General features: G+C 42.3%; 1 protein-coding gene and 1 pseudogene across 1 annotated transcript; one reads left to right on the top strand and one right to left on the bottom strand.

Moving 5' to 3' along the window:
• Positions 1-7,786: 7,786 nt before the first annotated feature.
• On the bottom strand, positions 7,787-24,534 carry EMC8 (ER membrane protein complex subunit 8). The gene is made up of 5 exons (XM_011370267.2): positions 24,053-24,534; positions 15,655-15,731; positions 9,530-9,599; positions 8,784-8,878; positions 7,787-8,253 (listed from the first exon to the last, which is right to left on the bottom strand). Exons 1-5 carry the CDS (start codon positions 24,281-24,283, stop codon positions 8,094-8,096), a joined length of 633 nt encoding a protein of 210 aa, XP_011368569.1. The 5' UTR covers positions 24,284-24,534; the 3' UTR covers positions 7,787-8,093.
• On the top strand, positions 20,277-22,580 carry LOC105298854 (annotated as a pseudogene).
• Positions 24,535-24,539: the final 5 nt, after the last annotated feature.

Genomic DNA, 24,539 nt, shown 5'->3' with positions numbered 1-24,539 from the left:
CAGGACCAGGTGGGAGGCCAGGATGATAGAGGCAGCAGGCCACATCCACAGCAGTCTTCCTTGAAATCTCGCAGAGGGAAACGTCCTAAGTAGGCTGGGGGACACCCACAGCTGAGATCCTCAAATGCAGAATTGTTACTCCCTATTTGTCTAGGGCAGGTATTAAAGCCGAGAGTCTCAGGAATACCTGCCCTGTAAGAAGGAGCTAAGGAAGCTATTTCTTTGGATGCATTCTGGCACTGAATCACAGTGTGTGAAATTGTCCTGGGGGCATCCAGGGCATCCAGGACCTTCAGAATGTGCTCACCTGGGGGACGCTGCTTCTTGACATTTTCTTCCCATTAAAAAATGCACTCTCATGTTTTCAGTTTGCTTTTCCTTGACGACGCTGGTTGAGCACATTTTCATATGCTTATGGGCGGGCCATTTGGGTATCTTCTTTTGGGAAGTGTCTGACCAACTGGATTGTCTTTTTACTTTTTTAATCCACTTGTAATTTTTTTTATATATTTGGGTAAATATATTGGATAGAATTCTTTTGTTGGGTAATTGAATTATGAATATCTTCTTTCTCTCTGCGACTTTCCTTTTCATCGTCCTAATTGTTTTAATGAACAAAAGTTCGTGATTTTAACGCAGTACGATTTACCATTTATTTATGTGTCCTCTTTAAAAACTTTTGCCAAGCCCAAGATCATGAACATATTTCCATTTTTTCCTGGAAGCGGAATCATTTCATATTTAGACCAATAATCCATAAGATACCACTATACACCACCTAAATGTCTAAAATTAAAAAGACTGAAAACACCAAGTGTTGGTGAAGATATGGAGAAACTGGAGCTCTCACACACTATGGGTAGAATGTTCGACTTGTTCACCTTGCAATGTATCCTAAAAAGTTGAACATATACCCTGCAACAGGTTCACTTCTACGTATAATCCTAAAAGAACTATGTATGTATGTGCACGAAAAGGCACATACAAGAATGTTAACTGCAGCAATATTGGTATCAATCCTGCCAACCAAGCTTAAGAGTCAGGAGGCTTTGGCTAGAAATAAATGGCCAAGATTTATTCAAGAGTCTTAGGGTTTACAAACTGGAAACGTAACTAGGCAATACTCAGAGTGTTCTTACAGTAAAAAAAAGATTCTTAAGAAGAATCAGTCCTGCATTCTTAGCATCTAGATTGGCCTGAGATGGGATCCTCTTCAGTGGTCTTCGACCTTTTTGGTACCGGAGACCAGTGCTCTTATGAGAACCTAATGCCTGATGATCTGAGGTGGAGCTGAGGCGGTGATGCTGGCGCTGGGGAGCGGCTGCAAATACAGATGAGGCTTCGCTCACTTGCCCGCTGCTCACCTCTTGCTTTGTGGTCCAGTTCCTAACAGGCTGTAGACTGGTACTGGTCCACAATCCAGGGGTTGGGGACTCCTGCTCTAGATGACTGGTGATCTGGACACGTGACCATTCTTTCTTAAGTCTTTCAGGGGGTAGTCGGAAGGTTATCTATAGTATTTATATATCTATGTATCTATCTATATCTGTATCTCCAGGCATAACTGGAGAATTCAAAAGTTTAAGTTCCCAGTCTGGTTAAAGCAAGAGTACATCGTTTCCTGGTTTCCTCATGCCTCGGCCTACTTGATTTTAGTAATTTAGCAGCTTAACTATAATGATTCTACTTTATTTCTTCACTCTTCGACATCACAGGTGATTAGGAAGGCAATATAAACAAAAGTGTTAAAGAAATGTAAACTGCTGTTATCTTTTGAGAACAAATTTTTTAATTCACTCATTCATACAAAAGACGTTCACTGCATGTTTACTATGAATAAGTGCTTAGTTTCTTCCTAGCAAAAGGACTAAGGAGTTGTCCTTTACCTCGGGGTTAGTCTGGCCAATAATATGTTCTAAAATTGTTAAAGTATTAGCGGTGAAGAACTTTTTTCAATGTAGCTCTAACAGACTCTAAGTACTAGCACATGTATTATTCCCTCTGGTCTTCCTGGCGTCGCTAGAAGTAGGTGTTATGGCCCTCATTTTTCAGACAAGACATGAGGGGTAACTCTCCCACGGCCACAGAAGCAGAAAGTGGCAAAGCTGAAATCCACATCTGGCACTCTCGCTCATCACTACCACACACTTCCTCCTGTCGGCTGATACTAGACAGGGCTACAGCATTTGGAGTTACCAAGGAAGAAAAGCGAGGCACTGCTGGGGGCGACAGGCAGAGTCTCTATTTTGAGAACATCCAATCCTGAGAAATGATCAACTCTTTCTTAGTAATGAGGTGAACGGGGGAGAAGAGGACCTAGAGGGCACCGAAGCTAGTCCATCTTCGGCTTCACTTAATTCCTAGTGACCAGGTTGCCCCATGGCCCTTGGTGACTTCAGCGAGTGTCCTGCCCTGGGGCAGACTCCCCAACCACTGTGGACTGTGCTATGGCAGTAGCCTTGCCTATAGAATTTCATGAGAATTCTGAAATATAATTATTTACAGATTTATTGATAGTATCTGGGACGTGTTTCAGACAGCACTAAATATAGGATGCTATTCTGCTTTACAAGACAACACAACTTCAAGCCAAAGGTTTCCTCCAGCCAAATTCCAGTGGATGCCATGCTGGTACTTGTCACACTATTTTGAAAGCAAAAGACCAGGAGAACACAATTCTCGACAGTTCAAAAACTGGACTAGATCGCACATTCTGAAGAAAAAGTTTCAGATCACTGCAAAAAAAATGTCCACTCCAGTAAGTTAATCCTAAGAAAAGGCTTCTTAGAAGAATGACCATTTATTTCTAAGAAATGGCAAAGTTGATCAGATTTTGCATCCCATTCAAGGATATCTTAAACATTTTAAGGAGTAACAATCGACATTATGAGGATAAACATATTTAAGTTATCTCCTGCATTCTGAGGTATATGGAAATTAAGTCAGATTAACACATCACCTACCTAAGAGTTAGCAAGGGGAACACTAACATTTGTGCCAGGCTTTCTATTGAACTGAAGGAAAAAAATCCAATGCTTAAGAGTCACTGAGTTGATGGAAAGCCTCAAGATATGTCAATTAGTAAGCGGAAGTCTATTTTTAAATTCAGCTCTCATCACTAAAATTGCTAAAAATGTCCACAGGGTATGGAGATTAATGCTCATGGCTATTTTCTACTCACCATGATGTAATAAAGTAGCTACTGTGTTAAGACAGATATAATACTAAAAAGGAGCAGTTTTAGAAGCAAATATTTTTCTTTTGAAGACAAAACAAAAACGGTGAGAATTACTATATGCAAGAACAATAGTTTTTCCAAGTACATCAATCAGAAAAGGAAGCTATTAAATCTAATTATACAAGAACTTTTTTTTACTGATGAGGTTTAAAAATGCCAGATCTTTGAGAAATTAACTTGAATATTTAATTCACTCAAGATTTCTAAATTGTTTTCTATTTTATATCAACCTAATTTCATTAAATTAGCAAAACCAATTTTTCCTTAGTAAGCATAATGCTTTTTGTTACTTAGGAAGTTACTGCCTACTGTTCCATGTTTAATATCTTCAGTTCTTAAATGCAACCATGATTAGAATTGGAAAATGACATTCTTATATAAATTAATAATTAATTTGTCCTACTCACCTCTTAATGGACGTTATGTAAGAGATAAAAATGATTTTAAGCATATGGATGGCTCTAAGGGGGCTATCTCCACACACACATACCTTCTCTCCTTTCTAAGCCCTTTAGATTTAAGAAAGAATTATTTAGGAACGTTTTGATGGACAAGGATTTTTCTCAATGTACAAATGTACTTTGCGTTGCTCCTTGAAGTCTTTTCTATATAAACGCAGAGTATGAATACATTTCAGGCAGCTATTAGACAGGCTTTATCTTGGGTAGGGAAAAAGCTAAGCTTGTTCTTAGGGCCGGGGAGCCCAGCACAGTGGCCAGAGGTTCAGCGGCTTTTGCACTTTTTACAAGGATATAGGAGCAGGTATCTGCATCTTGGAAATGTTTTTTTTGTTTTTTTGTTTTGCAAATATGTTCTTTCCTTCCAAATATTTAATATGTTTTCTTCTGACAATGTAAGCCTTACTTAGCCATAGGAAGGGATCCTGGTTCTAGGCTGAAATCCACACCGAAGGATGGCACACATTCTTGGGGAGCTGGTGGGAGTATCAAGTGCAAGAATTCCACAAAGAGTTGTGAAAATGAGGGAAAACAACCCAACAGGTTTTTTTGGGGGGGGGGCGGGGGAGGTTATTTGGAATTTATTTGGTATAGGTCAGCATAGGGAGAATGGACATCTTTGTGATACAAATTCTTTTTATAAAGAACAATGGCATATCTTAATTTATGCCTTTTTCTTTCGTTTTATTATTTTCTCCTTTAAAAAGTTTGCATATCTTTTGCCAAATTTACTAATATTTTGCTATTGTAAATTATATCTTTTTAAAAAACATGCACAGTATACATTTAAAAAGATTTTTAATGTTTATCCAGTAATTCAGTTACTATGGGTACGGTTTTTCATATCCGTAGCCACTTTATCTACCCTTAAACTTTATTTCAATTGCATTGATTTTGTCATATAATCTCTACTATGTCTGATAGAGGGTTCAAATTTGAATATGTCTCCTAAAACAGCTTCATAACTGCTCTGACAACTTTCCTGAGAACCAACCTAACATAGCTTTTGTCATTTTGAGAACATCAGAACACAGGGAGAGGAAAAGTTGAGTGGCGGGGGGAGATGGAGGCATTCATCATTTCTATTTAACATGGATTTATTAAAAACTAGGCCTAGAAAACAAAAATGGCAAAATATTGACAATGGTAAATGTAAATAAAGAACTTACAGGACTTTTCGTACGATTTTTGCAACTTTCTAAGTGTAAAATAATTTTCAAATGAAAAATTAAATAGAAGCCTTCAGGAACAACTAAAATCATGAACACAAATATGCTAGAGCTACTGCCACACTTTCCTCTGAAGCGGGGGTCCCCAACCTCCGGGCCACTGACCGGTATCATAGGTGGCCTGTTAGGAACTGGGCCGCACAGCAGGAAGTAAGCGGCTAGTGAGGCAAGTAAAACTTCATCTGTATTTGCAGCTGCTCCCCTGCACCAGCATCACCGCCTCAGCTCCACCTCAGATCATCAGGCATTAAATTCTCACAGAAGCACTGGTCCCTGGCGCCAAAAAGGTTGGGGACTGCTGTAATCTAAAGGATCCTTCCCTGTTCATGACCCTCCCAAGAGGCAATGAACATGTCACATCTTTCAACATTTCTCAGCCACAGTTGAAGGGACAACCCAACAAAGTTAATCCATTGGTTAGCCTGTGGCCCACAAATTATGCCCAACAGGCTAGATATAAAGGTGAACTGGGCTGATTAGGTGCTTCTCTATGGAATTTGAAAAGTGAAAAACAGAACTGGTTAGCAACAGAAGTTGGCATTGAAAGGTGGTAATGTAGAAGGGACAAGAAGCTGCCCTGCACCCTGAGCAAGGTGTGTTTAGAGCAAACAAACCATGAACAAGAGGAAGTTAGCCAGTGCTGAGACACAGTCACTTGGAGCCGTCACATTCATAGTCATATACTAGGATGAGAAGTCAAGCATTTCTGCAGCTGAGGTTCTCGAGAGCTGACCCAAATCTGAAAACCTCCTCCAGATTCTAGACTCCATGAGATCAGGCCCTGGGTTGGCTCGGTTTCATTTCGAGGCCCTCATTGTTCCCCATGAATCCTTGTGAGTCTTCATTCCTCACAATCAGAAGAACCCAACTAAATCCTCTAAGCGATAATTTTCCCTGTAGTTGAAAAATACGAGGCTTTTAGATTTTGTAAATACAAGCCTAAAGTCAAATACAAGCCTCAAGTATTTTGTAAATACAAGCCTAAAGCTCTGCCATGAAATACTATATTATATTCATTGTATAAAATTACATTCCTAACCAACCAAAAATTTAAAAACCATTCTTCAGTTTAAACCCATCCTGTCCTAGTCCGCTCAGGCTGCTATAACAAAATACCACTAACTGGGTGGCTCATCAGGAGAAACCTATTTTTTATGGTTCTGAAGGCTGGAAGTCTATTGCCAGCATGGTCAGGTTCTGGTGAATGCCCTCCTCTGGGTTGCGGACTGCTGACTTCCCCGCGTCCTCATACAGGGGAGTGAGTGAGAGTGCTCTGCGGGGTTTCTTTTATAGGAACGTTAATCCATTCATGAAGGCTTGACCCTCATGACTTAACCACCTTCCACAGGCTCCACCTCCTAAAACCGCTTAATGCCATCACAGATGAACTTGGGGGGCATGGAAACATCCAGTCATCCTGTTATTAAATCCCTCATTTTCGCTCTCCAGCTTTCTTTCTTTACAGAGCCAATTTTTCATATAGAACCTATGTGAACACAGGCAAATGCTGGAGTTGCTTACTAGCCTTCTTGCCTCTAGACATGATTCAAACCCATGTCAGCCAAATGACAAGTGACCACGTTACATCCAAGACACACAAGTGACCTGAACTGCTGACCTTCCCATGCACCTGGCCAGTTATGTTTGCTACTCTTGCAGCCTAAGTTGTGTGACCCTGAAGGATTTTAAGACTATCTTTAAAATGCCTCCCAAACTAGCCTTAGCCACATCTCGATTCCAAGTAGCTCTGACCTTGAACTGAAGGTAGCATACACTCCTTTGAATCCCAGAAAAAGATAGCCTTTTCTGTGGTAAATGCTACAGGTGATTCTTTTCCGTTTTTGAAACAAACACAAACCCATACCATTTGGACAAGACCGCGTACATACTCCATTTGAGATGGTCCTGGCATGTAAGGCGAGGTCAGTGAGAAAGATGGAGTCCACCACTCCTCTGTTTGTTTCCCATATGAAATAATATTGGCTTCAAAAGTTAAGGGTAAGAGTAGTTTGAAGAGAGGGGAAGAGAGAATTTGGTGGATCAATGAAAGCACATCTATTATAGGCACTGTTTGAAATTACTTTTTTCTACCTATCAAGAGAAAATAATGAATGCTGTGTCACAAACCCTTTCAATAGATCATACCAATTGTTACAAATTTCCTTCATGTGGTCAAAGAAAAAGACTGCAGAAAAGATATAATGCTCTTAACTCCACACAAAATAATCCATATAAAAAAGAAAAAATTCAATGGCACCATCAAATTTCTCAGTTTCCTATGATTGGGTTAAAAAGCTTGGCCATAATAAGTTCCACGTAAAACATTACAGTGTTCTGTAATCTTGGGGAGTCTAAGTTTTGTTTTGCTCCTGTTGCTTCAAATACAACAGAAATAATTATTTTAAATTCATAAATTACAACCATTGGATAATCATGCAAATGAGTTAGGACTGATTCTTGCCTTTTAAAAATAATCTTGGCACTGTTTCGTTTTTCCTGATTTGATTCCACAGGTTACAAGCTTTCTGGCTGATTGAGTAGCATTACACTGGGCTCCCGTTACCAACGATGTTTGTTTTCACCCTTAATGATGGTTTCTCAGGCAACAGTGGCATTATTCCCACTGCGTAGAGCTGCGGTGGCTACGTGAGCTCGACACCGTGTGGAGCAGTGCTGTTTGTGGCTGTGGCCTCCCGACCAGTGAACACCCACACACAGGTTCTCAGACATGGGCACCGACATGCCATGCGCCTGCCCAATCCCAGGATGGGACATGAACTCAAACGGGATGAAAACTCACAAACGTTCTCATGTGGGTATAACACATGGTTATTGGCTTAAAAAGTATCCTCTCCAGATTATAAAAGGTTAGTTAAAATCGTTTAATAGGAACAATCTTGGACAAGCAGAAACAGCTTTGATAGGGAGGATTACGGTAACGCAACTGGGAAGGACTCCACAGTCAGATTGGATAGTCCGTACCGCTTCTAAAGACTCTGCATTAAAAAGATGACTGATGGGACATTCTGCCCTCCTTCAAGGCACATGCCACGGCTGAAAACTGTCAGTTTTCCACACAGCCTATGAGATATTTTATCTACATTTAAAAATAGCTTTTCTTCTTCAGCGTAGTGGAAATGCCCAGAGACCAGTCACTGAAGTCCCTCCCTAACACAGGTGCAGAACAGCTTTATTGATCTCTGGGTTTGTCCAGTCATTCCGAATGTCATCCAGGTGGTTATCGAAATCCACGAGCGTTTCATAGGACCGGCTATCCAGGAGTGATGCTGAGATCCTCTGGGCCTCCGGCCAGTCTTCACAGTAATCGCTATGGGGTGAAACAGAAGAAATCAACCTCTTAACGAAAAGGTGGCTTTTTAATAAACAAAAAACCTGCCACATAAAGAGTGGTATAGGAAGACAATAATGAGTACTAGCAAACGTGTACATTTTAAACACATAAAGACGTTCATAATTGACATAAAACATGGTTAAGATATGAAAAAAAAATCCTCCAAATGAAACGCTGCAAGAGCTGGAGGAAGATGACCGATGTTTTCAGAGTTATTACAAATAAACCCAAACCAAATGCCTGGGAAGAGGCTCTGGCTTGCAGAGCAGTGCCCTGGGGCTGGGGACAGGAAGACCCTTGAGTAACACTTCGGTTCTCTACTGCTCAGAAGCTCTGTTGGCCTTAGTCCCCAGCAGCTGAAGAACATGCATGATTTCTGTATGAGGGTTGCGCGTTCCCTCACAAAACACAGGAGGTTGGCATCAGTTTTCCAGGGGGAGCTGAGTGCTCGGGAACAGCCCCCAGCATACTCTGCACACAGGTCACCCCAAGAACACGGCACTCACTAGTGTGGGTCTCTGCACCGCCATTTGTTTTCGTGGTGTTCGTACACATGGATCGTAGGTACCATGCAGTCCATCGTAAACTTAGTGTTGTCTACCTGCACACAAGACAAAGGACACACCTGTGAAGAGCGTTAACAAACGGCCAACAGCCAGCACTTTCTGGAGGTCCTTAGGCACCTTCTCGTGGCCCGCAGCAGAAATTCTGCCTTACAGTGTACAGACACCGCGAGCGCGGCCTACGGTAAACTGTATGTTATGCAGGATAAACAACATGTATTTCATTATTTTTTCACAAAAGTGGGGCTTCGAAACATTACTTCTTCCCTCTCCGTTAGGATTCTGTCTGAATTGAGATTGTTTAACAAGGCTCTTATGTTAGCTACATATCTACCTGACTCCTTCCTTCCTTCTTTTTCCGCTACAGGGATCTCACACTTAAGTGTGCATCAGAATCATTTGGAAGCTTATGAAAATACAGATTGCTGGGCCCTGTGAAATTGCATTTCTAGCAAGTTCCCTGCTCGTGCTATACTGCTGGCATGGGGACCCCACTGAGAACCACCAGATTTGAATGATTCTCCTCTTTTGGAGATCCATGTGCTATGACAGCAAAAGGTGGCAATGGTCTGATGAAATATCTGCAGAAAGGAAGACCTCTTTATACAGCAAAGCTCCATGTTAGCAAGAGAATGCTCAGTAGCCACATTGTAAACAGAAGACATAACAGGCAATCAAGAGTGACTTACCATGATAAGAGCGGTATCACTGAAGCCCTCAGCAATTCTGGAGGCCACCTTTTCTGCAACCTGGTTTGGACTGCAGAAGAAGAACCAGTGAGTTTACCACATTCTAGTTAATGCTACCCAACATGTCTACCTACAGCACAGTTAATAAACAATAATAAAAGGGCTGACAGCGGTCCAGCTGCAATGACTTGTGCCGAGGACGGGGAATGCTGTAAGGGCAATGGGGAGCACAGTACAAAGCAGGTCCTGTCTCATTCCACTGGGAAACTCTTGCAGAGGGGATCTTGCGAAGGCATCTTCTGAATAGAAAGCCTCCCTGAAATCCAGTGGAGAGTGCAGCTAGGCACTTAGGTGAACTGCTGCTGACCGCTCCTGCCTGTGCAAGCTCCAGGCTAGAAGCCTCCTACGCCTGCCTTTTCCATCTGCGAGCTCCCAGAGTGACTCTGTCCACCTCTTAGCTCCTGGCAATTGAGTCATTTGCTTTTCCTTTTGAAAAAAGTTTCTAAAATTCCTAAGCCATACCAAATCTTCTCCATGCTTGTGGCTTTCAATTGCTGGCTCTGGCCCTGCCCCATCCCAACTTTGATAAATGACAACTTTCAACCTTAAGTCAATAAAATAAATTACAGAGTGGCTCCCACATCACCCCTGGCTACCCCTACAACACAGAGTTATCTTTCTATCTGATTTCAGGAAGAGGCTTCATCCTACCCCTAGGCCCATCCACTCTGATCTCCTCCTCCAGACCTTAACTTATATTCTCTCTTCCTCCAATGACCCCAGCTCTGCTGTCAAATCTGAATAAGTCTTTTCTTTTTTTAGGAAAAAATTACTTAACTGTTTCCCTCTAGCCACTGTCTAACCTCTCTCCTCCCTTTCAACCACATTTCTTAAGCTTCTTTAATAAGTCTTCAGTCCTGTCCCTCTTGCTCCATTTTCTCACACGATTGTGCAATCTGGCAATCTGTGCCCCTCTGTGGGGCAACACCCCTGAAACATACCAGCCACCTGCCTCTCTTCCAAGGCCTTCCAGCTGGAATCCACTGTGTCCAGGCAGGCTGGCCTATTTCCAGTTTCTCTGATTGAGGTTACCTTCCCTACTTTTCTTCACTTACTCACCAGGTACTATAGATTCTTTCCTTGCCTCTGCCTTCTTAATTCTCCCTATCACCCATTTTGTCCAGGCTATCACCACAGACATGGGTTTCTAAAATTGCTTCCTAACTGGTCTCAACTTCTAGTCTCTTATCTAATGTATCCTGAAACTCTTTAGATCAATTTTCCTAAAAATAAAACTTCCATCACCCATCTGCCCCCACCTGCCACTCACCACTGCTTGTAAGACGAAAGCCCACTTTTTTCAGTCTGACAAATCCAGGCCTTTCTCACCATGGACCTAGCCACCATTCCTACCTGCAGGAACGAAGCTGTGTGTGTCTTTAAAATTTCAGTAAATCATTTGCCTGGTCAATAAAACTGTCTATATATCACCTCCCTCACCCACACTGTTCCCTGTTTGGAATGCCCTTCCATGCCAATCTCTGCTTGCAGAATTCCTTCCCATCTTTAAAGCCCAGAAAATGTCACCCTCTCTGGGAGGTCTTGCCAAGCTGCCCCAGATGAGGTCCATTTGTCCCTTCTCTAAACTCTGAGTGTTTGCTTCTAAAAAGCATTGACACTTAATCCTTGGCATGCAGTTGTCTTTTTGTGCATCTCGTTTTCCCTGCACAATTAGAATCTCAGCTTTCTGAAGTACGGACTGAGATATATATTTTAATAGGCATAAAAAAATTTATTGAGTTTATTTAAAGAAACACTATAAAATTATTTACTTATGATTGAGCTGGAAAAAAGCAGATAATACTTTATAAAAAAATGTTATTTAATTATTCTATTTTCACTTTCAAAGTTGAGAATTTATAGCGACATGCTGATTAATCGAGTCTGCAGTATTTCGTTAAAAAAATGAAACAACAAAACATTTTGAAAGAGAAAGGGCTCCAGGGATTCTTGTCCCTCAGGTCAGCACAGAAAGCTCTTAAAGTGAAGGGAGTGCTTCACTGTATTTACCAGGAGTCGACAAGTGCCAAGTCCCACAGCTCAGATGGGAAATGGCGAGGAATAGGAACACGGCTGCCTACGCAACCACCAAATGTGGAAAAGGCACACCCCGTCTGTTGGGCATCGTTATCGGTCCCGACTCACTTACACCTCAGCTGCAAAGGGAAAGGAAGTTGGCATTTGCTAAATATATGATCTTCCAGGTACTCGTAAGCATGCCATGAAGAAACTTACAAAACTGTTATCCTAACATTTATGATTATCATAGTAGTTGGTGACTTTATTGGAAAGGGGGCCAAGAAACATTCATTAAAAACAAGAACTACCATTTCAAATGCCCAAGAACTCAAATTTAAAATTTATTCTTTTTAAAGAGGGCAAAAAACGTATGGTTAATGAATTGCCAATTTTACTTTTTTTTTGTGTTATGCACTTAGTCTCAAATACTGACTTACTTCATTCCTAATGTAAGACTGTTGCATTATATTAAAGTCATTACTGTGTTTCCTACCAGTCTGTATCAACTCCTGTTCTTGTGAAGAGTCAGCTGTCAAATAAAACTGCAGGCACCTGAGATAGAGACCACTTTGCTAACCCCACTTTTTCAACCAGCACACAGCTAGGCATTTACTCATAACTGAGATCTTATATTTTGTATCTAAAAGCTTTTTGTTAAGCATCTACCTCAGGCCACGGCACTTTGCCTGGAAATGAAATTTACCCACATGGAATGCTAATTATAAAGCAAAACTCCAGCAATTATGACTCAATAAAACCATGTAATAACTTCAAGTTTTGGAAATGAGTTAAGCAGTTACAAACACCTTACATTTCTTTTTATAATATTAAAACAATGAATGATCTTTTTTTGAAAAAAGTAATCATAGGACTAGCCTTTACTTTGAACCAAGCACAGAGCTAACCATGCTGTGTGTTGCTTCGCTCTATCCTCATGACGACTTGCTCAGGTTATAAGCTCTTAGCTCCATTTTACAGATAGGACCACTGAGGCCCAAGTCACCTAGGATTTGAATCCAAGTCTACCTGGCTCCAAATCTTAGGCTGTAAGACACTGTTAATCAGCTGATATTTCTGAAAGAAAAGCAAATTTTTAGTTAATCTGGCTGAAGAGAGAAGGGAAGATCTTTCATGCAGAGGCAAATAGTACTGAAGAAGGAAGCTGGTACAACTCCAGCTCCTGAGCTTCTAAGCTATGTGGCCTTTGTGCAGGGACCTGTCTGGAGTTTCTTCACCTGAGTCCTTGTGAGGATTAGACAGGATGATGTCAGTAAAGGCCCAGGCCAGATACGGTGTAAGGGACTCTAGGTTTACTCCTAAAGCAGCACCAGCACATTGGAGGGGTAGATGAAATCCTGAAGTACAGCAGAAACTCATCAGATGGAAATAAAGGGTTATGGGGCACCGCCTCCACCCCTCCCAAGTTTAATCTTATGGATCTGACAAATAGCTGTTTAGTAGGTACTTAACCACTGACATCAATGGAGGAATGTAAACCCTCCAGAAGCACAGAGTGAGTGACGGAATGGGAAATTCTAGAAAATATGAATAGCACGAAAATGGTGTCTGAGTAAGATAAGTCTAGGCTGGGATGGCATGAGGTCTGAATAGAGGCAGGAAGATGGGGAGGCCATGAGCCAAATAAGATATGCAGACACAGAGCCTATGCAGGTCCATCTGGGGAGACCATGTAAGGCACGGATTTAGGGGTGGGGTGGGCATAAAGGAAAGGGAGATGTCTACGATCACTTGACAAGCCAGTGCCCTTACCTCTCGTCTAGTCTCCTCTCCTTTAAGAGTGGCTCTGGGAAAGGACTGCTCGGTTCAGGAAAACCCTCCTTCCAAGGATGGCTCCCCACTGCTTACAAAATGAAGTTCGAAATAACTTAGAGCCCTGGTTGTGGCCTCACCCTACCTTTCCAGCCTTACTTCCTAGCATCTCTTCTGTGTTCACACTCCATGCTCCTGCCCCCATTTCTACCTGGTGTCTTCCTCATGTCATCCCCTCTTGGAATGCTCTTCCCTCCTGGCCTCCACATCCGAACTTGACAAGACCTTGCCCATGCTCGAGTGCCAGTTCAAATGGCAGCCCTTCCTGAGAGCGTCTCTGGCCATGCTCCTGCTGTCAGAGCCCTCTGCATTATCCTCATGGCACCTGGCCTGCTGTCTCATGTTAGTCCTGTGTTGGCAATATCTTTCATATTCAAGCCAGCAGCCTGCAAGCAAGGGTCAAGAGTCTTTCGTTTTGCTCAGTGCAGAGCGTGGCCACCTGGGGCAGGCATTCATGCCCAAACACCAAGCCTGATATGGGCCCCATGAACAGGCTTTATTTTATATCAGGGATGGGAATGGAGAACTGAGTCAATACATTGGGGGGGCGGGAGTGTGGGTCGAATGGAATGGAGAGGAGGTTCCAGAAGGAGCGAGGTTATTAGTAAGAGATATACCCGAGGAAGAGAAACGAATGGTGCTTCTGGGCTCAGGGAAAAAACAGTCAGAGACGTAGCGGGAGAAGCTGAAAAACTGAGGTTGAGAAAGAGAGCCCATGCACTGTTATCCCAACAGAGGCTTCAACAGGGATCATTTTGAACCCAGCATTTCACTTGTTATCCTGCCTCCCTCAGAGTCCCAACTGGACCTAGTTCTCTAAGAGTACGAGGGTTTAAGTCCCTGAAGTGCATTTGTGCCTCAACAGTGACAGTAATACTTGGTCACCAGTTCACTGTATTATTTCTAAAAATGCTATTGAGTCCAACCTCTCACCTAGCTGGGCAAGTTGACATAACTCCAGGAATTTAGGTCTGGGGTCCTTCACTGCATTCCCTAACTGCCTGGATACTAGAGTCAGTCAGCTCTGACAACGTGAGGAAGGCATGTCAGTGCCTCCTGTCATATACCACGCAGGAGACTTCATATCCTCCCTAGCTCCTGGCGGGGGGAACTCAGATGAAGGTCAGGGCGCCAACTCCTCCGGGCTTTCCTTGTAAGGTCACATCAGGCTGGCTGCCAGGTGTGTCCCCTGACCAAAGGGCACAGCTCCTCTTAAGGAAGACTTCTTTTTTCTTAAAAAATTTTTTTTCTATTACTGTTGTCATACAGTATTATATTAGATTCAGGTGTACAATATAGTTATTAGACATTTTTATGCCTTTTTTACAAAGTGATCACCCCAATAAGTCTAGTATCCATCTGATACCATACATAGTTATTACAATATTATTGACTACATTCCCTATACTGTAATTTATATCTGTGACTTTTTATAACTGGCAATGTGTACACCTTAATTTTTTCCCAAGGTGGACTTCTTTACTCAACTCTTTCCTTCCCATCCTGTCAGGCTCAGGGATGGTATTGGCTTTTGTTACCAGCGTTGGGTTACTGCACTACTCATAAGTTCTCTTATGTACTCTACACACCTTTGGAAAGTATCTGCTTATTAAGCCCTCCTCAAATTATCCTAACTTCAGTGTGTCACCTTTTTCTGTTGAGGCCAAGAATGAGGCAGAAATAAAGCAGAGTTCTCCACTTTGCTTATTAGTGAGAAAGAAACCAGGAGCATGAAAACAGCAGCAAATATGAAGGAAGCAGCAAACACATTTTCATCACAGTATTAGACTCTCAGAGCACCAAGCCTAAAAGTTTATTTACCCTAAACGAGAGCAGTATTCTTTCGTAATGCTCTGCTCTACCTCATTCCTAGTTTGGGAATGGGAAACAAAGCAAAGCTGACTGGGGACTGAAATTGAAGGCCCATGACTATTATTTTCACTATATGAATTGCCTTCAAGCCAAATAAAAAAGATACAAAACAGAATCTTGAAGTTAATATAAATGTTTAGACTTTCTATTGTTTGGAATTATCCATACCACAGCTCCCCTCAAATACTATAAACAAACACAGAGGGTGGAGAGGGATTTTGCTGTCACAGATTTCATATCTTGAGCCTACAGGAGGTCAAAAAGCACATTGGAGATTGTCTCTTAGAGATAGTCTGTCACGTGGTTGTTCCTTCAGACCACAGAGGGCTTTTGCATGGACATACCTGGCATCCTTCACTCGTTCATTAGCTTGATAATAACCAGCAATCACATAGCTATTATCTTTGCACCATGAATCAATCTGAAAGAGGAACAAAAATTGAGAAAAGATAAATGATTTTTCCTTAAATATCAAGTCTCAGTAAACACAACAGACCTCCCCTCACCCAATGCAGAGACAAGACGCCTATAAACCTGTATCCTTCTCCACAGAAGAAAGGCTACAAGAATAAAACAGATAGTCACAGAAAAACACATGAGGCCAGAGAAAGCACAGAAGCAGCATGGGCCTCTCATCTCATTTTCACTGAGGTGGCATGTCTTCCCATAGATGAGGACCCTGTAAAGGCCAGGAGGGGTGGGGCTGGACATGAAATGACTTCCTCGCCCAGTTTCTGCAGAAAGCCTCAATGTCAACACATATTAAACAGGTGAGGTGCCGTGGGGAGGTGGGAGAGGAGGCTTGAACAATTCTTAAGATCATTTAAATCAATCCTTCACAGATAAACAAACTAAAGCTCAGAGTTTCTAAGTTTGCATAGCCAGTAGCAGAGCCTGAATGGGAATCTAAGTCTCTTTTGAAATCAAGTCTTTTTATACTATATTTTGGTATTCCTACCAACATACCAAGAAAAACCCTTCATACTGGGATGTGGAGTAAACAGGCACATGCGTGCAGGGGGGTAGATACAGGTTGGGACACACACACACGGACACACACACACACTCAATTCCCTGCGACATGATTTTAAATGGGAGCATGGTGGCCGACTTTGAAAGTTTTTTTGTACATTTTATAAAGCCACTCTTCTGTCATCAGATTTCGTTTCCTGCAGGCCTAATGCCATTATTAAAAACAAAAGGTCATCCCAATTGTTTTGCTATAATGGAATTTTAATAATACATTGCAATAAATTCTATTCTCAGTCCGCAGAAGAGGAAAAAAAATTGATCCTTGCTTTTTTCACAGTGAATTAATTGGTTAAAAATGTTTTTCCTTTTCCTTTTTTTAAAAAACATAAACCTATTGCTCTTTTTCTTGAACTCTGGATTGGACCTCAGACAGTCTCCTTTATGACTAAAAGCAGACATTAGAAGACGGTTATAGTCCAAGGTTCCCTGGCTCACACAAGGATTAGAATAATAATTCTGGCCTCCTAAGAGCTCACGAATTACCATATTGGGTCAAAACCAAGGCTCATTGAACCAATTAGATGTTTTGGTCATCCACCCAAAAGATTAAGGCTACGTATCCAAAATATTTATAATGGCTTTTTCACTGTAACTTTGCTGCAAATAACTCCAAAATTACTTATATTTTGTTTCTATCATCTCTTAAAAGAATGGGTTGCAGGAATTTTCCATTGCTGCTTACAGCAGCAATTTCTTTCATTTTTTTTTCCCTCAACTTATCTCTATGTAGCACCAAAGGGCACAGCCTAGCTTTAAAATGTGGCATTTGGCCCCATTCCCTGAACTTAGACCCACTAACTTAGCCTCTCCTTTAGTATAGCCCTCCCAGCCTTCGTTTCTAATCAAAGATTGGCCTCTAAGTGTGTCCTCAGAGGGTTGTCCTTGTATACCGAGTTAGAACTACAGATGTGTCCCAAGTTTGGCTGTCTAGTTTCCTATTGCCTTTGTAACAAATTACGCAAACTTAGTGGCTTAACACAACACAGACTATCTTATAGGTCAGAAGTCTATAATGGGTCAGCAAGGCCGACTCCTGGAGGCTCTAGGAGAGAATCTGTTCCTTGCCTTTTCTAGCATCTAGAGGTCACCACATTTCTTAGCTAGTGGCTGCATCACTCTGACCTCTGCCTCTGTCATCACATCTTTGACTCTAAGTGAACTTCTGCTTCTCTCTTATAAGGATCCTTACACTGGGTCCATCAGATAATATAGGATAATCTCCCCATCTCAAAACCCTTATCTCATCTGCCAAGTCCCTTCTGCTGTGTAAGATTAACATATTCACAGGGTCTGGGGATTGGAACATGGACATTTTGGGGGCTATTTTTTGGCTGATCACAGTTTGTTTAATACAAAAATAAGATAAATTATTTGTTACTGGTGACGTCTTGACTATCCCCAGCAGCAGTTTTCAGTGAGCAGCCTAAGCTGGTCCTAGATTCCTTTCCTGGGCTGAAGGCAAGGGTGCAGGGCCCCTCAGCAAACACACTGCACACCTCTACTTACACTTCACCTGATGAAGGGCAAATTCCTGTATGAAAAACTTCAAGGGCCTAACCAAATTCCAGCAGAAAAATAATGCCACTACCTTGAACTTCTAGCAGAACTCTCTGAAGAGGCTACTCTAAAAGTGAACCATATTACAAAAGCTCTAGCTTAGTTTTAGACACTTTTGAATGATTCAAACGAGAATATCCAGGTTAACTGTATGGATCCCCACCCCAACCCCTGTCCACAGCTATCTAGATATAGACACAACTGGCCACCAGGTGAAGAATGGAGAACTGACTAAGGCCTCCCTACCAGCGATCAGAGTCCACAGAGACAGGGTAAACAAATGAGGGGAAGAGTTTTCTTTGACAGTCTTGAAAATGATACCGGATATTATCAGGTAAGAGTGACCTGGTGTGGAGTAAAAGTCAGCGTGTGGAAGATGAGCAGTGTGGACAGGGGTCGGAGTAGGGATGGGGAAGGCAGGTCCTGAGGGCCTTCAGATTCCTGCAGTAAGCCCAATGGCTTGTTAATGAAAATCCTAGTGGATTTAAGCGGTAGCTTGGTTCAGTAAAGGCAATTCACTCCCTCCTGAGGGGGGCTGGGCAAGGCAAAAGAACTGAGAAGCCGTTTAACCTCTGTTCTCAGTGAATCCATTTCTATTTTCCTTGCCTTGCTGCTATGATTCCCTACTCCTGTCATGTATCCTGTGAACAGTCAAAATGAAAACCAAAGTTTAGGGTAACACCTTGAAACCTAATGTCAGCTTAATAAAACTGACTGAGTACAGGGTCCAAATTCTGCATTTACTCATGAAATTTCTTTTACTTTTCAGAAAGAAAGGACACTCTTACTTTGGCATTAAGCCCATCACCCTCTGTTCGATGCAATTTTAGACTCATTCCGTTCCAGACACCAAAACTACTAAAGGCTTTGGGTTCAACCCATTCACTCCCAATTAGGCTCAGCACAAAGATAGTAGCTTTTCTTAGTAAACTTGTGAACTTTTGCAAATGTGAGGCACCTTACAATTTTTAAGGCACTATTACCCACTTCACAAGACTATACAACAGCCATAAAGTAGGCAAGGCAGGGCATTGATAAAAATAAGCCACTCTGAGGAGGGCTTGCCACTTACAAGTTGAGGTTGTCTGTGAGTCTTCCTATCTGTAGCAATAAGCAGGCCTTAGAGGCTAAAAGTAAAGGGGCTGTTAGTTTCACTGAGAAGAAAAGCTCTTTCTCGAGTGGGATGATGAGTTTTATATGGAAGAGAAAGTAGCTGAATAAATGAAAGAAGAGCTCTGGAGGTAGATGGGATGGGGACAGAGGGAGAAGCCAAGGGGAAGAATTAAAAGGAAGACCCAGAGCAGCCATCTCCTCCCAGGCTAGCATACGAATGTTCTGGAGACAAACAAGGGGCAGAAGGGAGTAGGGGGCTTAGGAAAAGGCCAGAGGACAGCAGTCATGCAAATGAGCACAGAGAAGGTGTACACTGAGGTAGTAGAAAGAATTCTGGACCAAAATCATGGTGATTAGGCCAACCGGCAAATAAGAAAGTCATCTGAGCAGAATGTAATCGAAAGCTGCTCCACAGTGCTAGGAAATCAAAGAGAGGGGAAAGGACAAAAAGGGCTTAGAGAAACAGCAGGTTTATGCTAATTTTCTTACTAATATTTTATGGGTTTTTGCTATTAGAAATAATTCTGTCACTACCTACGTCAAAGGGTTCTAAGGATAAATAGCAAGCGTAAGTACTTAAAAAACATAAATAGCACCCAGAAATGCAAGGATTTTTTTTTAATGGAAAATTACAGTGAAAAACCTTTCAAAGGAATCTGATGTTGCCTTTTGATGGGCTACATATCAAGTCAGCCTCTCCCACTTACCGAAAATAATTACAATATGAAATTCCCTAAATAGAAAAAAGCCATGCGAATAAGGCCTTGTTTATAGTTTCATGGATTTAGATGCTTTACTAAAATTACATCTTCCATAGCAGATAACACTGATAAACTATGGCTCCATGCGCTGAGATTTTTCTTTGCCTTTAGGTTATAAAGTTGCTAAGTCAAAGCTGAATAATATAAACTTAAATACCTTAACAAAATTTTTGGATGGACTCAAATTGTAAATTTTCCTTTATTAGTGTACTGTGAAGGTTATTTAATCGATTGGCATCTTTTTCACATTCGTCAAATGCTGAGGCTATGATTCAAAATTTTGGTCAATGACAGCATAAACCACTATTGTTTGGCAAGGACAGTACTTGGGCAGTTTGTTTTTACTGTTGAAAATAAGCTATTGCAGAAAATCCAGTTTGGACTTAATTTTGCTGGATGAGAGACTCAAACAATGAAGGGCAAGTTTGGGGGAAGTGCTGGAAGCTGAGAGTCTGAAGTGCAGAGTGTAATGACCCAGAGGGAGCAAGATCAGAACAGAGGGAGCTCTGATCCGCTGCACCAAGTATGGTGCTGTGGCCGCTGCAGTCTTTGTGAGGTGATTGACTGACTACCAGATTATGAGTACGTAGAAGATGAAACTTTGCCAAATCCTTTCCTAACTCCAGCTTTTCCAGAGAGAGAAGATGGTGAAGGAGCTGAACCTGATGAAGAGCCAGGAAGAGGAGCACCTATTTCTGTACCTCCAAAGAGAACAGTTAAAAGGAATATGCTCAAGCTGGATGCTCAGAAATTAATTTCAGAGAGAGGGCTTCCCGCATTAGACATGTTTGATAAGGTAAAATTCAAAGGTAAAGGTCATGAGGGTAAAGACTTGAAGACACTGATCAGATACACAGAGCAGTGGGCACACAGGCTATTCCCTAAACTGCAATTTGAGGATTTTACTGACAGAGTTGAATATTTAGGAAATAAAAAGGAAGTTCAGATCCGTTTAAAATGAATTCGTCTTGATCTCCCTATTTTGCATGAAGATTTTATTAGCAATGATGAAAGGGGAAAATAATGGCCACGATGTACCTGCTACTGAATTAGATCCCTTTTTGACAAACTCATCTGAAAGTGAGAACTTTGCTTCTGAGTCAAGTAGAAGCCTAATGGAAGAACAAAAACAAAGAATTGAGGGAAATAAACAACTGGCCTTGGAAACAAGGCAGGCAAAGCTACTGAGTAATAGTAGTAGTCCCTAGATAATGATTTGTTAATGAACAGACCCAGAGCACAGATAGCTGAAGATGTTAACATGGGTGAGGATCAAAGAGAGAAGTCAGATGGATTTAACAAAGACATTCTAGACAATCTGCATAATGATGCTGCCACCAATACTGTAAATGAAGAGGAGGAATTAAAAATAGAGAAAGCATGACTGGACCAGTCCTTTGAGGTTGGACAGGCCTCAACTAAGAGGAAATCTGTTAACTTGGTGTCTTCCGAGTTTGAGATTACTACATATTTTGAAATCCTTATTAGTAAAACCTTTATAGATTCCTGTTTAAAATCTGGTTATTATTAATTGTTCCTTATTAACCTAAAAAAAAAAAAAAGAATAGGGCTTCCATGCAGTGCCCTTTCCTTCTCAATAAGCTGGAGGCAGTGGGCCCATCTTAAGAGTCAAGGTCCCCTCTGGGCATCCTCCCTCCCCAGGTAAGTGGTTTGGGAAACAGCACTGCTCCTTGGGGAAAATTCATGTAAAGGTGATTCAAATGCAATTGTTTATAGTTAGTATATTTAATTACCTCAAGTATTACACTCATTTCTTATAATGGGAACATAACACTTTAACTCTGTAAAGGTTACTTAAGAATGAGAATAATTAGTAATATTTTGACAATTCCAAGGGCAGTTCAAGTTTGTCTTTAAGATGCTCTTAGGAATTTGATAGGATTTTATATGGACTTAAAATCAACAGAACTTTTCCTCCTATTCCTCTCACCACTCGGTTACCCTGTGACGACGCTTCCACTCACTCCAGAAAAGCTACAGTTCCTCAGGCTTCTGAACATGGCTCTCTCCTCATACCACACACTGTACTAGTCAATCCGATCTCCTCGCATGGCTTCAAGTCAATGAGAAGCTACTGGTTTCCTGTTTTTATCTCTAGACTATCCATCTTCTGAGCTCCAGATGCACTTTTCAACACTAGGTTATCTTCGTTTTTCTCTCAGTGAAAGGCACCGCTGTCCTCCCAATGCATAAGTGAGAAACTGAGGTGTCATCCTTGCTTCCTTTACCTATATCCACATATGATTAGTCACTGAGTCCTGTGGATTCTCCTTTCTGGCTCTCCCCCAGTTTAGGCCATCTCTCTGTCTCTAGTCCCATACATACTCCTGTATCCAACACCCTCTTTGCTGCAGGTTGGAACAATTGCTCCAAGACATAAGTCTGAGCATGCAACTCTCCTCCAGTGGCTTCCTTCTGTCCTCATGAAGAAGGTGCCCTAAGTCCTTTGTGTGATCTGCAAGGTTATCTATGAAATCTGTCCACTGCTCAACTCTCTACCCCAGGCCCCTTTACACACTAGCTTGCTTCCTCCCCCACTTCATTTTCTCCTGGTCTTAGCACATGCTGGTCCTCTGCCTTGAATATTCTCTCCCCAACCCCTGGGTTACTATGGCTGCCCCAATGAATACCACTTGTATGTCCCCTTCTCTGGGAAATCTGCCTTCCCTAACTCTGCAATCCTCGGTTAGCTGACTTTTCTCTCAGACCCCTCACCACATTCTGCTTAACCCTACATATGGCATCTATTCTTCAGTATTGTACTTGTGTGCCTGATACAAGTTCAACTGCTAAGCAAGTACTGTGTTTGATCCACACCATATTCCTCTTGCATCACAGGCATGGCACTTTTGGAGAAACAAATAATCTTGCATTAATACGACTGGCAAGCCTAGTTCTCTGCAAGTGAATGCACTACATATATGCAATTAGCCTGCAAGTCCCTTGATAACAGAATTAAGAGTTAGTTGAAAAGACTTGTGTTAAAATATATACATGCACGATCCATGGATTTTTTGGTACCAACAGTGCATTCAGGAGCTAAAATGGTTGATTTTATGTCATCTACTTCTTATCTATCTTCTGCCCAGAGAGAAGAAGAAATCCAAACAATGATGGTTTAATAGGCACTCAAAGATGTGCCCAGTAACCTTGGGCCATGACTGTTTGCCCAAAGGAACTTCCTGCTTATCAAGAATTTACATGGGTGTCATAATCAGGTAAATTATGAAATGGATTCATTTTACTTGGTGGGAGATATAGAGATAGGATTTCTACCTACACCATCTCAAATTTAACGACCTTTTGCATGAATTAACTAGTATGTTTTTAGTATCAGTTTATACTTACATGAAAAAAAAAAAACAAAAAAACCAACAACCAGTAGCTCAGCTCAGGTACTGAGGCAGGTCTGAGGCTAGTTTATTTCTAAGGTTTTAACAACTCACTGGAATTTACAGGTGGTCTTTTTTCCTTTATTGAGCATCACAACTCAAAAAACTATTGCCTAGAATTTGATTACCAGCCAGTTTATCTGTAAGTCTTTTCCCCATTGTGCCTCAATAAAGCAGTCATTGCAAGCAGACACGTGAAAGTGTAATGGACAGAAGGAACGAGTGCTCCAGCTTTTTGATTTCACAGTCTTGAGCTTTTAAAACCATGAGAGCATTCTAGATAAGTCACTAACGGGACCAAATTCTCCTTATACAGCGCTCACACACACTCAAGGGGAACAGCCCCTGTGATGTCAACATTCTCTCTAAACGTGTCTCAACTCAGGGACTCTAGAACACCAACATCAAAAGAACCACAGCGTTTACACTCATGTCAGATGAGGAACCGGCTCTGTGAAGGTGCTCGAGAAGTAAATTCTAGCGTTTAGATGCCAACGCATCGAATCTTCGCGCGACTTAAGACTCCAAATGTAAACACCTGTTAACGATGGCTTGTTCCTATAAAAGTTATTGGTTTGAGAAAATTAATATATTATTTGTTGCCTAAAGCACCTCTTAAAACACCCACAACAGTTAAAGTGGCTTTTTGTGCTGCCGCTACTATGAGCTGTCACCTGCGGAGCGCTTCCCAAGTGCCGGGCAAAGATCTACGCGCTCTCGTGAGTCATCCCGTTCATCTTCATGGCGACCTCAGGGGTTGGGTTCTAGGCTCCCGCCGGGCACCTGTCGGCTTCCAGCTGGGGCTAAATGGAAGCCGACCGCAAGCCAACCTCCGAGGGGCAGCCAGGCGCCCTTCGCATGCTTACCAAGGTGAGGGCCACCTCCAGCATGGGAGCGAGGGCCAGGGTGCCGTGGAAGAGGGGAATACAGTCCACGAAGAGGGTGTGGTGGGCGCCCGGGCCGCTCAGGGGCAGGTGTTCCTTGCGCGGCTTCTGCTTCTCGGCCACCAGTAGTCCATTGACGGCGCAGTGGGGGTACTTGGCGCCATGCAGCACCATCTTGCAGTAGGCCTGGGTGGTTAGCTTCATCCCGGGCATGCTGAGCCCGGGAGGGCTCCGGAGGCCCTAGGCGCTGGCTGAGGCCTGGATCCGCTGCCTAGCCGCGCGGCGCCTCAGTAGAGAAGTGGGATGAGGGGGCGGCTGCCTGGCGTGGCCTCGCGACTGACGGAGACCCCCTCAGGCTCAGTCCCGCTTCGGACTGGGGTCCTCGGACACCAGCTCTGGCCGGAGAAAGCCGAAGCGCCCGCCTCAGACTCTCCTCGCGCTTCTCGCCCGGCGCCGCCGGAAAGGAGTC

The sequence above is a fragment of the Pteropus vampyrus genome, unplaced genomic scaffold (assembly GCF_000151845.1).
Source record: "Pteropus vampyrus isolate Shadow unplaced genomic scaffold, Pvam_2.0 Scaffold166, whole genome shotgun sequence".
Taxonomy (NCBI): Eukaryota; Metazoa; Chordata; class Mammalia; order Chiroptera; family Pteropodidae; genus Pteropus; species Pteropus vampyrus.
Note: the sequence above shows the minus strand (reverse complement) of the source record. Positions and strands in the feature narration are given on the sequence as shown.

Coding starts and splice junctions, on each gene's coding strand:
- EMC8 (XM_011370267.2), bottom strand. CDS start 24,283: ATGCCCGGGATGAAGCTAACCACCCAGGCCTACTGCAAGATGGTGCTG. Junction 15,732..24,052: donor TGGAGGTGGCCCTCACCTTG/GTAAGCATGCGA, acceptor TTCCTCTTTCAG/ATTGATTCATGGTGCAAAGA. Junction 8,879..9,529: donor GTGATACCGCTCTTATCATG/GTAAGTCACTCT, acceptor TCTTGTGTGCAG/GTAGACAACACTAAGTTTAC.